The sequence below is a fragment of the Wyeomyia smithii genome, chromosome 2 (genome assembly GCF_029784165.1).
Source record: "Wyeomyia smithii strain HCP4-BCI-WySm-NY-G18 chromosome 2, ASM2978416v1, whole genome shotgun sequence".
Lineage (NCBI taxonomy): Eukaryota > Metazoa > Arthropoda > Insecta > Diptera > Culicidae > Wyeomyia > Wyeomyia smithii.
The window spans coordinates 121,588,482-121,604,915 of record NC_073695.1 but is presented as its reverse complement, the minus strand read 5'-3'; the positions used below and the strand labels follow the sequence as shown (position 1 = coordinate 121,604,915).

General features: G+C 34.5%; 1 protein-coding gene across 9 annotated transcripts in view; it reads right to left on the bottom strand.

The window, feature by feature from the left end:
* The window catches only part of LOC129720969 (mucin-2), an 85,113-nt gene that overhangs the window by 63,385 nt on the left and 5,294 nt on the right, over window positions 1–16,434 (bottom strand). For all 9 annotated transcript variants that reach the window (XR_008727322.1, XM_055672943.1, XM_055672948.1 and 6 more), the window contains exon 2: window positions 13,992–14,530. Coding sequence is in view for 8 of the 9 variants with exons in the window: in XM_055672943.1 (XP_055528918.1) it covers window positions 13,992–14,060 (69 nt within the window). In the remaining variant the exon portion in view is untranslated. The remainder of the gene's footprint in view (window positions 1–13,991; window positions 14,531–16,434) is intronic.

Genomic DNA, 16,434 nt, shown 5'->3' with positions numbered 1-16,434 from the left:
CTATCATAGGAACCTTTATCGGCATCAAAAACCCCTACATACAAAATTTCACGTCGATTGGTTCGGTAGTTTTCGGCCCTATATGGATCAGACAGACAGACCGGACTGCATTTTTATATGTATAGATTACAACATCAATATTTTAGAATCTAAAGAGTGAATATACATTTATTGGATTGAAGCGTTCATGTAAATCTATTTTTACAAATAAAAATTCGAATAAGAAAGGCAGGGTCTGGTTATATAGGTTTTTGGATACGTAGATTCGAAGATATTCTCATTGACCAACTTACCCCGTAACCAACTAGCCCCTACAAGGCGTTTTTTTTATGTCATAAAGGTTTTGCTGTATCCCAGGAAAGGGGATTTTCGTGATATCTTTTTGAAAATACATAGAGGTTTACAACTAGTGATTAAAAAAAAGGAAAAGTAGTTTAAGTATTTATGATAAATATTAGTAAATAATAAGTATGTGTGTCCAACCACAAATGGTGACTTCTCAACACTATTAGAAAAATTGTAATTTTAATTGTTAGGATTTGTTTGCTTTCGCAATTAGGACTTATCATTCGTAGAGATTTAAACCTACTTGTCAAGAAAGGGAAGTAAACTTACAATTAACTTAATTGCTAAGGGACCATCCACATACCACGTGGACAGCTTTGGGGGGGGGGGGGGGGGGGCTTTGGGTAATGTCCACGGTCCATACAATTTTTTTAGAATTTATATGGGCAGTTGTCCACGGAGGGGGAGGGGGGGTCAAAATCGTTAAAAATCTGTCCACCTGGTATGTGAATGGCCCCTAACTCATTGACTATAAAGAGCGCTTGTCGTAGCAATTGCAACGATTTTTGTCAAAAATTGTTAATAATTTTTTTTGACATAGCATCTAATGTTTCAACACCAGTAAGTATATGTAATTCAAGTGTACAAAACCAAGGAGGCCGCTTCAAAATCATTTTTAGAATTTTATTCTGAATCCTTCGAAGCTTTTTCTTCCTTGTTAAACAAAAACTTGACCAGATCGGTACAGCATACAGCATTGCTGGTCTAAAGCTTTGTTTGTAAATCAAAAGTTTATTCTTCAAACAAAGTTGGGAATTCCGATTGATGAGAGGATATAAACATCTCGTATATTTGATGCACTTTTGATGCACTGTGCTCTTTAAAAATAAGTTTTTTTATCGTAAAACCTTGTCAGACCAACTTAAAATAACCCTATTCATCTTAATAACGTGATTATTGTTTGGCTTCAGAAAAGAAGCCGTAGTCTAATGAGGAAAAATTATCATTTGAGTTTTAGAAGCGTTGGGAGAAATTTTCCACTTTCGCAAGTAGGAAGAAAACATATCTACACTTTTCTGCAATCGACACGACGACTTTTTCCTTTAACGGAAATGCTTGTATCATCGCAGAACAATGACTTTGTGCATCCTGGAGGCAAATCAGGAAGATCCGAAGTAAAAATGTTGTACAGGACTGGACCCAAGACTGAACCTTTTTTTGCATAAAGACTTTAGCCTATGTATATTAGGGTGACAGTGAAAAGGGTCATGTCAAATTTCGAAATCCGACCATATACATTTTGTTTATTGACCCAAAAAAATGACCTGTGCGAAATTTCAGCTCAATCGTACATGGCTTTTCCCAGCTACCAATTTATTAGGACCCTGTGTCGGATGAATTTGAGAGAATAAATAAATAAATAAATAAATAAATGTCTTGGAGGTGCCTCAAAGCGTTCCAGTTGCGATTTTTTAACCCTCGAAAATCTGCCAACGAAATTGAGCCAAAATGAAAAAATCGGGAATAAGTGATCAAAATATTTTATGGAAACTTTTCCATATTTCAACTCTCCCCAAAATAGAAACGTAATCTATGACAATACCTGGGAGACACATGTTGTTCCTGATATTATCATAGTACAACAATATAAGGCATTCCGTACGATTTTAAACAAAATCCATACATTTTCTTATGCCAAACTGTGTTCAATTGGTTGTTGTGACGTCACGATCTCAGCACGCGAAAAATGTTGCTGCCTAACACTCGCAACCACGCTCCGTCGTATATACATTATTAATTTGAAAGGGGTTGAAAAATCACAACTTTTAGCGCTTTGAGGCACTCCTAAACCAAATCCGATTGAGCTGAAATTTCGTACAGATAAACTTTTGGGTCAATAAACAAAATGTAATTGGTCGGTTTTTGAAATTCGATGATTTTTTTTCCATACAGTAATTGTCACCTTAATGTATATAACAGTAGTTCTTAAATATTCGACAAGTTTAATTTGTTAACATTTTACGCTTGGGCTCGCTTTGCATGTTTAGTTAGATTTATGGGGGGACCCTACTCTGAAAGGTTGAAAATAGTGGATTTTCGTGATTGTTTTTTCGGATGTTTATAAGAAGTTGAAGTGTTCGGGTTTTTGGCTATTGAGGCATTCCATGGAAAATAGGTAAATTTTTTTTTGGCATGTCATTTCCGATTTCGCTGAAACTTTTCACAGTTGTTCCTCGAAGTCTGTGTATAAATGAACAGAAGGTCAAGTTCCGGATCGGAATGTAGCACCAAGGCTTTGCTTTGCTTATGATGTTAGTTTTTCATGTAGACTCACGACTTTTGCTTCAAAAGGGCCTATTCAAAATGGTGACTGATATGATTTGATGAATTCTATTTTAGAAAAACGGCTTGTTCAATTGAAATGATGTCTTCATCAAAGTTGTAATAAAATTGTGGTTCTAGAAAAAATATATGAACTGTAAAAAAATATTTTCTGTGCAAAATTTTCCAAATTGTCACAAAATACCAAATATCTCAAAAAGTACCTTTTTTTTATTCTAGTTTTTTTACACATTGAAGATGTGCTAATACCTGTCAAAATTTGGTGATGGTAAAATGAAAAACAAAATAGTTATGAACGTCTGAATATTTTGACATTTTCACTCTGACCTATTTTTTGAGTGCTACACAGAACAATGTTGAAAATTTATCACTAAGAGCATGATACCAATCCAACACGCTGTTTTTGTACCATATTCGAACATTTTTATATTGGCCCTGTTGAAATTGAATATGCGTATCTCACCACAAACCCTGTTATTAGAAGGTTGTAAAGACGAACACACAAGGTAACCAATTTATACAGTACGTGTTTATATCAAGTAAATCCAGGTTTAAAAAACAGGGATCTGGGATATTGAGCAGAGACAGGTTTCGCTATTCAAGATGCGCCTGATGCATTCCACGCTACTTCTAAAACTAATAGATGCCGCTACCAATAGATGCCGCTTGACAGTGAAAATCATTTCAAGTTAGTTCAGTTTTGTATGCAAACGAAGTTGCTATTCAAAGTTGAAAAAAGTCAAATATTCACGGGAAATTCTGGGTTGATTCGGGTTAAGTATGTCCTGAAAATTTGAATTTATTTCTATTTCTTTCGTATCCAAGTCGCTTTCATTCATCCACCTACGCTCGTTAGCTCCATCTGGGAAATCAGGCTTTCTTTCGATGTCTTGCAGCAACCCGTTTGAATCGATTTTTTGTGGTTTTGTTTTTGCCTAATGAGTTTCAGTTCGAATATAAACCAGGAGGTTAAATTAAAAAAAAAGTGAACTAAACACTTTTCCAAATCCTATCCTATCCCCCTTCACGCTGAGGTATTCATAAACTCCTCTCCTCCTATATGCGAAGCGTACTTAATACGCCCCTCATTCGGGCAATCCGATTCGACCCTAGGTATAATACATTTTCGAGATACTTACTCGATGTGGTAAACCAGGAAACGTAGCAATATAGAATCGGGTATCAGCTAGTAATAAACAAACTGCTAATCAGAAAATTCGGTAACAATACCAATAGTTTATATACGTTTGGCCCTACACAATTCTTGGGGTCTTCAATGAGTTTCAGGTAGAACATATGGTTTACATACACGAAGCTTAACTTTGCTGTAAAAAAATTTTTAATACAATTTTAAGCGCTCAAAACATGTTTTTTTTTTCGAGAAAAACGTTCCCGTTTGCACTGAAAACAAAGTACTTATGAAAATGATCGTTCAGATACCCGGCACACTTATGAACTAATGAAATAATATTAGTCGCTATCATAAACATCGCAAACCTTTGCAAGAAAAAGGTGGTTCGGGGAAACGTCCATTACCCCAAAAAAAATTGATGTTTCTTATGAACAAACGTGTTTTGTGTTGTTTATTTACTGAACTTTTAGAAAACTAATACCTTCATGCAATAAAAAAGTGCTACACGCTTGAAAACAACAAACTTTTCCCTTTTTTGTCGAACAAAAAGGTATATAACTTCTCAAATGTTGTTGCCTTCTGCACAATTCCCTTTTGTTGTATTTTTTGGTATTGCTGGTTTTGTTATTAATTATGTTAATGTCAATTCATTTTTTCAGAATTTCATCAACATGGCAACAATTCTCTGTTTAAAGATATTTGAATTTTGTTCAGCACAATTAAAGCCCAAATTATATATTGGTCCTGACAAATGATAAACCTGTCGATACATTCATTTAAAATTGTTACTTACAAAAATATTTAGAACAAACTGGCTACAAAGATTTAAAAATAAATTTTAGCCTTCGTTTCCCTGTATCTTTAGTCTGCTTGCATGCATTATGAAGTTGTTCTTTTCTAGCACCCACCAACATAGATGACAGCAAGACTCAGCTTTTACTTTGACGAAAACCTTTTACCGTTTGGGCAGACACAGAAGAGTAATGTGAATGCATCGTGAATACGCTCCTTTATGTAACTGTTATGTTTTAATAAAAGGTTCGTTGCAAATAGACAGCGGGTATCTTCTGTACTCACATTATTTCTAATACAAAGAAAGCAGTAAAGCGGGAAAGTAGAAACTGAAGTGTACTAGCTTGTTACTTACCACTATCTGCAATTGCTGATTCTGGGGCAGAGATTATGTGATCGGTACTTTGCATAGACATCAACCTACACAGTTTTATCGCATCGTATGCAGTGGGGTTGTTTCGATATAGTTGCTGTCCCCAAGAATAAACTTACTTGATACTTGACTTATGATTTCGTACGCCATTTACTTGTTTTTCAAAAATACCTTGTTTCAATTTATGTTCAGTTGCATCTCAAGGTTTTTTTTTAATCTAGGAAAACTACAATTTTTTAACTACTACTTATAGTCCATTTAAAGCGAACTGTGATTAACATTCGAGCAATGCCACTCTTTTTGAAAATCCGGGTTATATTAATTGTTTGTAAGCTTGACACCCCGTAGTATCTCGAAATTGATAGAAATATAACATTTAACGCTCTATGTAATGTTCTTTGTATTGTTACTTTCGGGAACTTTTCAACTAAAATGAATGTTCTTATATAATTGAGAAACAAATCAATAGATAAATTGTTAGTTTCTGCTTGCTAAGAATATAATTTATAATTTCGAGGCAAAAACTATTTTATGTTATTCTCATTCTTGGCGAAACATTTTTTTTTTGTTCACACAACATTTATTTGACACGGCACAATACAAATTATTGTTTGACGGAGCCAATTAAATCTAATGCCTTATGGTCTAAAATATCTTATAAGCTAAAGGCAATTTGCGAAACATTTGTATTTATGCTAATTCTTAGTGAAACATACTTTCGCTAATTTTCAGTGAAATATAGATTATCGACTAGACGAACGCCTATCTACTCACAATTCGAATCACATGAAACAGAAATAGAAACCGGTTGGCATGTGAAGCGAAAACAAAAGTCGATCAATGAATTACCAGAAACAAATAAATAACACCAGAAAGAGAGAATTAACTTTTCTCAAGTGTGCAATAATGAATGAGAACGTGCCACTACTGCCAAAGAGTAGTAGTAGTAGCAGTCGCTGTGTAGGAAGTGTAAACTCCGCTCTAAGAAGGTTCGCTTTTCAGCAGTGGTGTGTATTTGTGTGTACTATAAGCTGCGCTGCGGTTGTGGCATCTTTTTATCGCCGTAAAGGAAAAGATGCACGCGAGGCGAATGAACGAATTTGTTGTTTTCGTTTTAGGTTGAATGGTGTACACATAACACTTGCTTCTCAGTTACCAGACTCGCAGACTGACAAAAAAGAACTAAGCGAAGGAAGAAAATGTCTGCAGCTACGCTGACTACGGTATGGTATACATAGAATACACGATCATATTGCATAACGGTTTTGAGTGAGGCGTGAATCCGATTTAGTAGCAGTTTGTTTAACCGCGATCCAATTCTGCAAAAAAACCGTGATTCAAAGTTGATTCGACATTCTCATCTGATTGAGTAATACCATAGAGATGTGAAGCGTGTTTGCTGTGTGTTTTCGTTTTGTTTTATTTTTAAAACATTTCAATTTCAATGTACACGTTTATTTTTTAAGCCAAAACAATTCTAAAATTGATTTTCTTGATTATTTTTGACACCTAGGTTTGGAATCATATGAATCGCTTTCATTATTGAGCATTAGGCAATACTGATGTTCGTACTAAATGATCAATGTTGCATTTTTATTTATATAACGTAAGGTGGCATCTTATGGAGTATGTGCGGAAGTATACGCTCACTGCTACATGATATAAGATTTGGTTTTACATTTTACGTGGGATTGCTCCTACATACAACCGCCTTTATGCGTCCCCATACGTTCGGGTGTGATCTAGTAAAGGCTGCCGATTGATAATTGCCTATGAATTGTAGGTTGGGCTAGGTAAGATTTTTATTTTGCATAAATCGCAAGTTGGCGCCACATAGCATGCATTTTGAAAACTATTTCTGGCATGATACTATTTGGATAATTTAGGCAGCCATCGAGTAAAAATCGAATATGAAAAGAAAGCTTTGAGATTAGGTAAGGGGCCATCCACAAACCACGTGGACAGCATTTGGGGGGGGGTTGGGTAATGTCCACGGTCCATACATTTTTTTTATATTTATATGGGCAGTTGTCCACGAAGGGGGGAAGGGGGGGGGGGGGTAAAAATCGTAAAAATCTGTCCACGTGGTATGTGGATGACCCCTAAACGAGGTAAATGTAAATGATTCGTGGGGGAAGCTCATTTTAACGCCAACTCAACGCCTATGGGTGGATGTCATTTAGGAGGAGTTTGAGTTTACAAAGTTCCAGCGTAAACCAACTTAAATGTGACTAGCACCACATGACGACACGTTTTGTATTTAATGAGTGGTGAAGGTTGAACAGAAATTTCATCTACCACGGTAGAGTGTAACACCAACTCGTCACACTGTGGAAGATGTGGATAAAAACAAAACTAAGCCGAATCATTCCTGTAATTGAGTTTCAATACTGCTGGAAGTATACTTCAGCTTCTGTTTAACGGTAATGTTTTTCTGGTACAAAATTTTAGTCTCCGCTAGCACGGCCACAAACTAAACGGAAATAATTAATTTCCGCATGGTCGAGCATGAGAGATAAATCCATGCCAACCTTATAACTTTCTCTTCACTGCCGGTTGGTGATGATGGTGAAAAGATTGAAGTTTGTTCAGTTTGTAGCTCTCATAACTTATGACCGTGACCTCACCCTATTTCATTGTATCCGCGATTTAATGATTGTACCTGGTCAGTCATTTCTGTTCGGAGAAAATTCACATTAGATGTATATGTATCGTAGATCAAACTATCAATTATTTGAAGCGTAGGAATAGGTTAGGTATTATTAAACTAATTCATTGCATTGGATAGAAATTGATGTTCGTGATATTTCTAAAAATAAATTTGACTCATCAAATTCACAGATCAAATCAATTTCACAGATAATATAAGGTATACTTTTTCTTTTGTAAAATTTCTACTCGCTGAATTTTTTTTAACATAGGACTACATCCTTGTTTTCTATACTAGATTACATTTTGTTAAATTGAAAATGAAACTGGCAAATGTTGCGTCAGATTTCAAACGATTATAGCAAGCGAACGTCTTAATGCATCATAGTCTTTTATACGTCGGTGGAAAGATAAAATGAGTGACAATTGTTTGATATAATGTTTAACATTGTTGCTTTACTACTTAATGGTGAAAAAATGTGAACAGTTCCAAGGTCAAGCTTTCCCATACATTTTCCTCCTTCCTCCCGTGCATGGATAACAATAACATGGACGAAATAAATTCCACTGTCTACATATTCTGACTCAACAAAGTGTTTTGTTCCGTTTATTTTTCTTGAAACTGCGTGGCCACGTCTACAATGCAAAAATCTACGCTCAACTCGATACAACAGATTGCGTGTAGAAAATTCAGCTTCATTCCAGTTTGTCACACAATAGCGAGTGAAGTATAGCTGTTAGAGGTACGCGACATTAGGAAACGAGAGCTGCATACGAGTCAACTTCCAGGCACTGCGGAACACCTTACCTTTATTTTGCATACAGCAGCACAAGTTACCATCGTACGCTACAGGATATTTTGCTGGCACAGCTACTGGAGGGCACAGAGAAGAGCAAATTTTATCATGCGCGGCCAAGCAAAATATTCAATGCTACCGGTGGTGCGATCATCAGCGTTCTGTAGAACGCATTTCGAACTGAAGATTATGGAATCGGTTCTTTTCAGAACTATAAATGCTTGAGGATAAGAGTTATGAGAATTTTCACAACTACTACTAGTGTGAAATGTTCATGTATTCATGCATTTCTCAATAATCATTTTCACAATAACGACCATCAAATATAAACGGTAGTGTTGCCCATAAACAGTTTATCGCAGCATATTATATATATTTAGTCCTATGTTACCATTTCATACAACTCCTAGGGCTGTATATCTTGTAATATTTTAAATAACATTCTGTAGATAAACTTGCCAAACACTCGCTGCGTGTGACGGATTTTTTTTCTTCAAATTTTTAAAACCTGAATTATTCTACCAAGTTGCATAATATGAGCTCTTCCATACAACAGTAAATATTAGTTAAATTCTTTTAAGGGGTATAAAACCTTTTTGCTTGTTAAAAAAGTGCAATTGTTGGAATTTTTGAGGCGTGTAGCACTTTTTTTATTACATACATGTAGTAATATTCTGAAAGCTCAGTTATTCACCAACAACAAAACACATTTGTTCATTAAGTATATCAATTATCTGGGGAGTAATGGCCGTTTGCCCGAAACGCTTTTTTGGCAGAGGTTGCGGTGTTTACGACAGCGACGCAACAGGCCCACTGAAATAAAAAAACCCATATTATTTCGTTAGTTTAGAAGTGTGCTAGGTATCTGAACGATCGTTTTTATAAGTATATAATTTCCAGACCAAACGGGAACGTTTTTTTTTTCGAAAATATGTTTTGAGCGCTAATAGCAAAGCAAAGCGAACTTGACCTTCTGTTTATTCATACACAGACTTCGCAGCCGACTGTTTAGTGTACAGGCCAATTGCAGGGCTAGCGCTACGATCCTACTGACACTAATAGTCTCTCCCGAGCCGACACTCGAACCTACGACGACTGGCTTGTTAGGCCAGCATCGTACCTCGAGATTATCTGGGAGATCTGAAAAAAAAGACTAAATTAAGTTGAAAATATGACGTAGCAAACTGTCTCATAACGATTCAACTTTGACTAAATATAATAGTAATCAGTCTGCAGGCCAAAATGGAATATTATAAATTTTCAGTATTTCAGTATTACGACCGGGGAATTTTATAACGAATATTTAAAAATAAAGATGAATAGAATCGGTTCAGTGACATCCCCGCAATCGTAAACACGGCAAAGTCGTTTTTTGAGAAACACCATTTTTTTAATTCAATCCTTAAAAGAAGATACGTTCTCAAGCTTCAGTTCTGAAAATATAATCACGTGGGCTTTTATTGTTTATTGAAAAATTAATTTAAATGAACAAAGTGGAATTACATTAAATTGGCAAAATGAATAAATTAATTGCACTGAAAAAAATAACTTTGTGTTAAATGTTATCAAAACATTTGGATTTAGATGTTAAAAAGCATCCACAGTAAAAAAACTCGGTTATTTGTCAAAAGCTCTAGGTCGCTAAGGAAATATGAAAAACTCAACTCGGTTTTGACAGAACATTATAGGGGTTTCTCTGTTATTAGCAGGTTTCTTTTCCTTAATTTTCCATGTGAAAAAAGCGACACAGAGAATAATCTCCTGCATTTCATTTATATAAAGGTATTATTGGACAAAAAAAAAACAAAAATCATTCTAAATGAGAAATTTTTAAAGGAATTATAAAATTCATTACATCTAAATGAAAAAAGACTGCTTTATACAGTAGATTTTGAATTAATTGAATTTTGAATTTGATGTGAACTCATTTCTACAAAATAACATAGGCATGTTAACACATTGATTTAGCGTATTCCATTAATTGCATTGCTGATCATTCTACTATTTTTCTGGTAACATCCCGTGTTAATTGATATTTTATTTTCGCATCAGAATATTTTTCAGTATTATGAGCACTCCTTAGGTATACTGGTGTTTGGTTTTATTTTAACTGTCGGTTTCATCTCGACTAGTCCTAAGAAATAGAAAATTCAATTCATTTGATTTTCCTGTCAACCATTGTTAGCCACAACATAATAGTTAACCCTAGCATTCCATCTGATATAATTAGGAAGAAACTAGAAATACCTTATAAATTTAATTTAAGTATATATCTGTGTATAGTAGTTTATTTGAATTAAATAATTAAATCAATTCAGTTTACTCATAGTAGCTGCAACCGAACGAGATTTGTTACAATATTATAGTGTGCGATGTCATCGGGTTTGTTGATGTATATGTAAAGTGAACGCTACACTAGTTAATAAATAATGACAAGCCTCCCAAACCTCGAAAACGAAACTAAATAATTGTGTAATTAATTTTATTTTTTGAATTTACCTGTAAGGTTATACCACCGATTTAAAAATTTCACTGAATATAAACTACAATTACTCTACAAGATATCATCAGGTGACTTATTGTTGCGTAGGAGCGTTTTTAGCTAAAATTAGTTTCGATTATTTTTAATTAAATGAAATGAAATTTGTGGTACCACTCAAGTGTTTATTTTCTATTGAATAGATATTTTTTGTTAAGAATAATTTCTTAAAACGGTGTAGAGATGATTTTTTCTCTCAAAAAATTATTTTTCCGATTAAACTCAATAAATATATTAAAAAATCTGACTGAATCTGAGTTCTTTTTAAAAATATTATAAGACGAGAATGGCCATAAGATGTATTAGATTTTAATAAATAAACTTTCATAGTGATTATTGTACATTTTAATCAGTGGCGTCGGGTCCACCTGTGCAACATGTGCACTGGACAGGTACTCTATTCCCTAATATCCAAATATATGCAATTATCGAAATATAATAAGGCCGATACAAATTTCATTTTTATTTTATGTCACCCCCTCCCCCTCGAAAATATTGAAAATTGGAAGGGGAAGAAAAAAAAGTTCAAGCCGTTTTGTTAATATTATTGACTTTTCGACAGCGTATTTGCTTAATTTAGCAAAAAAACAAGTCCAGTGACAGTGAGAGTGTCATCAAAACGCAAGCTTAATAATTAATAACGATAATAATGTGATATTTTTCAACACAGGTCGTAACTTGCACACAATTTTTTATGAAAGCTTTTCCTTTTTTTTTCTTCTCAGTGTTATTTATTTTTTGCCCTCCCCTTAGCTAACTTTGATAACCGTGGACATAAAAACTATACAAAATTTGTATCAGCCTAAATATGAAATAACAAGTAAGCATGCTAGCGAGACTCATCAATTCAAAGCTTGAAACACTTTGGTTTGATTTTCGTTTCTAATTCAAGGAAAAATAACCAAAGTAAATGACAGTGCACATGTAACGAAATGAGCCACACGACGCCTCTGATTTTAATAGAAAGATAATATGTCTTTGCAGATATGAGAATTTATAGAATTCTGTATAAAATGATAAAGTACTGCCTGAAAAACTACTTTTTTTTCTTTTCTCGTGCTCATGGCCTCACAGCTGGTCTCGAGGTACGATGTTGACCTAACAAGTCAGTTGTCGTAGGTTCGAGTCTCGGCTCGGAAGAGACTGTTAGTGTTAGTAGGATCGTAGCGCTGGCCGCGCAATTGTCCTGTACACTTAACAGTTGGCTGCGAAGTCTGTGTATAATAAACAGAAGGTGTAGTTCCGAATCGGGATGTAGCACCAAGGCTTTGCTTTGGTAATTAATATAGTGCATTCAATGCACTGCCTGTGATATTAAGAGCGAATCCATAAAAAATGTTCCAATGTTATCGGTTTACTGTAATTTTTAAAAATTGTTTTATCTTTTCGAATAAAATATGTATCGTAAAAACTTTTGAATTTAAAAATATCAATAACAATATTAAAAATTAATTATCTCTAACAGATATTTTTTGGAAATCTTTTTCTATTATCAAAATTACAGAAGGTTAACTGAACATCAATGGTTGTTTCATCAATACAGAAATGAAAAAGAAAAATGAAACTTCATTTAAAAAAAGAAAAATTATACCTAGAGCCAGAAAATGGAATAATAATATCTACAACTTTGTCGAAGACGTCACACCGATCACACAAACCGTTCAGGCTCTAAAAATATTTGCAATCATCAATTTCCTTTTTACATGAGCTCTTTAAAAAATTAGTCGTGGTTGAAAAAAAATAATAGCACAAAACGACATCTTAGCCAAAAGGAATATCTCTATAAAGTTTCAGCCAGATCCAAAATGATCGATTGCCCTAAGTTGCGTGAAATTGCACTGAAGCAAATGCTTGTGAACAGCAAATGAAAACGTTATAGCATATCTGCAGTTTCGGTGAACGATAATCGGTTTTAATTGACTATCTGCTTTAATTTTGTTTTCTTTGTCCTGTTACACCAACTCTTTAAGAAATTGGTTATAAATTTGATCTCGGTTACATTCATTTAACATTGAAATATGTATTAGACGCTTTATCATCACACATTATTTCATGGTTGTGTAATTGAATTGAATCCGAAATACCAACAATTCAACCTGGGAGCAGTGCAACCACCAAGTTTGCCAAATCAGTTAACAGTCCAGTATATGAAAACAGTCTCAATATATTAAGATAGATTTTCCTCTGCCGTAGTGCACACCCGTAACTCCCCCTTAAATTATAATCAATTGTACACGCAATTTACGGCTCGTAGGAAATGTAAATGAGTTTTTATGGCTTCTGAAGGTCAATTTAAATGTGATCTTCGCGTACAGACATCTTTAACATCTAGTGATTGCTATGTTCTATTTACTGGAGTAAAATTTTAAAGTGAAGAAGATTTGCCAATCGACTCTAATTTTAAATACTGATCGAATTCCTGTCTATCTGCTTTATTAGTTAACGTAGTAAGCACTGAATCGATTTTTATATTTTTTTGGTGTATATTTCAAAAACCTTTAAATTTATATACAAAATTATTTACAGGCCCGTAGTACCATATGGGCTAGAGGGGGGTTGGCTTAGCGTTTGCATTGCCCATAGCGATTTTTTTCTAATTCATATAAATAAAGCGAATACTTTATCTATTCACATATTCTAGATTAGCTTTTGTATATTTAAGCTAAATGTATTACTTTTAAATTACTTCTTAAACAAAAAAAAAAACATCAGTGAAATTTCTGTGCCCCACCACGCAAAACGGAGTAGCTACGGCTCTGACTATTTAAGTTTGTATAATAATGCCTGATGTCAGCTTACTCAATTTAATGGTTTTTATTTGCTTTGATTCATGGACTACACTGTTTCCAGACTTTACCAAAAACTGAAACATCGAACAGCGCTGATTCTTTTACGATGCTGATGGTTGAATAATACTGCCGTGAGATGATAAAGTGACGTAGATCCGTTTGATCAGCTGTTCAATACGGGCCACAAATGAATGAGCTTTTTGTTACTCTTGCATCAAAATGGCGCCTACATCATTTTTTTTTTTGGTTTTATGAGCAGTGCAACTTTGCATAGAGAAAAAGTGATGCCTACCTTCATGTCGTTGACAATATATTGAAAAAGAGTACCAACTCCTTCGTTTCGTTCGATTCCTATATCCATGATTATTGGTATTTAAACTCCTTCCAAAGAACAAAACCGTCTTAGAAAATCGATGTATCTCTAAAATCACTCTTCTCGATATTATCAAATTGTGTTTCCTGGAACGCAAGTTACAGTTTCACTGCTTGCATCACGAATATTTATTCCAATGTGGCTGAGTATAGCACTAACACATTAGCCTTTTTCTATTCTTGGCACAGCATTTTCACTATCATCTGCATAGATATCACTAATTTTGCTGAAAGCCACTTAAGCATAAATTGTTGGTTTTTCTACTTTCTCCTATCTTCATTTCGAACGTGTTGCACAAAAATCCATACGTATAGAAGAAGACTCTCGGTGTTGAATGAAATTTGTCCACCGAGAAATGTACTTGTACATTGTGCACGAATGACAAATGTTTCCACCAAATATTCTGTCGCTGTTGCGACCCGTTTTTTCTGATGTATTTCAACGGTAGATGTCTAATCCTGGAAGTAAAAAAAGAATGAAAGCATACGATAAATTATTGTTGAGGTAGTAAAATAAGATAAATCATGTTGAATTTATTTTACATCGCGCGGTCATGGTGCAAACATGAGTAGATATAACAACTGTTCAAATTGCTGATCTCTGAGTCAAATATAAGAGAACAATAATTGAAACTGTGAATTACCTAAACGCAAATGATCAGAGCTAAACAGCCGTTGAAAAATTCGCAGCACCTACTTTTCAACTATACTGTAGCTTTATCTATATTGCTTTGGATGGTGTAAGTATAAAAACAACAACGTTTTCTCTCGTTTTAGAAAGAAAATCATTTATGAATTGTAAAACGAGTTTCATACAGGCGAATTTCATATCGCTATCGCAACGGATCTTGTCTAATTTTAGGCATTTGAGTGAAAAATATTTAAGATGGAATAAAAAACTCAAACTAATTCACCTAGCGGTGAGATCCAGCCTTTTTCATTCAAACTTATTATTTGTTTAAATAGGTTTACACGAACACTTCAAATTTCAGAAAAAAATACACCTTGATAATATTTGCTGGATTCATTTATCACTCTAAAAACAAACTTTTGGTAGGCCAACAGTGAAACTATACCGAACATTTGAAAAATAACATTCAAACACATATGCACATACATTAACACATGAAAATAACATGAAATAAATATGTTTCAAATATATATGACGCGATTTTTTTTTTTAAATCATTTCATTTTAGATTCGATTATTTATAGTAGGATGTTTTTGCCTTTCTCCTAGAAAGGTATAGCAATCAATGGCAAAATCAAAGGTATAAAAGTGATTCAAAGGGCCGACTGGTATGGTTCGACGAGTTGAACATTCTCTCTCTCTCTCTCTCTCTCTCTCTCTCTGTGTGTGTGTGCTCGTCGAACTGAGTCGAGTGATATATGCCATTCGGCCCTTTGGAGCACTTTTATACCTCAGGTTTTGCCAGTGATTGCTATACCTTTCTAGGAGAAAGGCAAAACTTATAACATGTGTAGTTTTTCAAGATTGGCATTTTAAAAATGACTAAATATTACCTCTTTGTAACTTAACCAAATGCATCGCATCTCAACATTAAATTTTGATACATTTGTTAGGTCTGTGCCACTGAAAATTCTTCTTAGTCGGGCCTAGAGCATACAAGTGTTTTCATATAATACTAACAATCTGTACTCATAACACGCAACGTGGATTTCGGCAATTTTCAAAAGCACACACCCCCCCCCCCTCCCTCCTATACCCCCTTATCACAACGTAGCGCAATTTTTCATGGTGGCCTCGCAGTGTAACGCTTCGTTGAATACCCCCTCCTTACGCGTGTTACGTAATAAACGAATGGTCCCTTACTCGTTGAATAACATAATTCAATGCTAATGCCGCTCAAGGAAGGGCGAACTTGATGCTTTTGAAAATATGTGATCAGCAACTAGGAAATGTAAAAAGTGTAACCAAAATATATCCAATGAACATTGGTACCAGTTGGATATATTGAAATAGGAGCCAATATAGCTAGCGGATGAGATATAGTATCGAATGAAGGTTTCATTTTCTGACTAGTATAGTTTTGTGGTTGAACGCGGCTGATGTTTTCGATTCATGAGTTGTAACGTATATGCTGCACCAAATTGAGGTGTCTATTTCTCTATGCTGAATATCTGTCACATCAATTCACTTCCGAAATTAAATGAGATCAATAGACAAGAAAAACTGGAAGACGTTATGGGCAATCTACTTTACAGTGTTAAGTTAAGTAGTTAAGTGAAAATACAGAATAAAACAAAACATCCAAAACATAATTCATGGTTTTTTGGCTACATGATATTGTTTCAATTATATGTTGCTGTAGTTATTTTTTCTTTTCTGATATTAACATTGG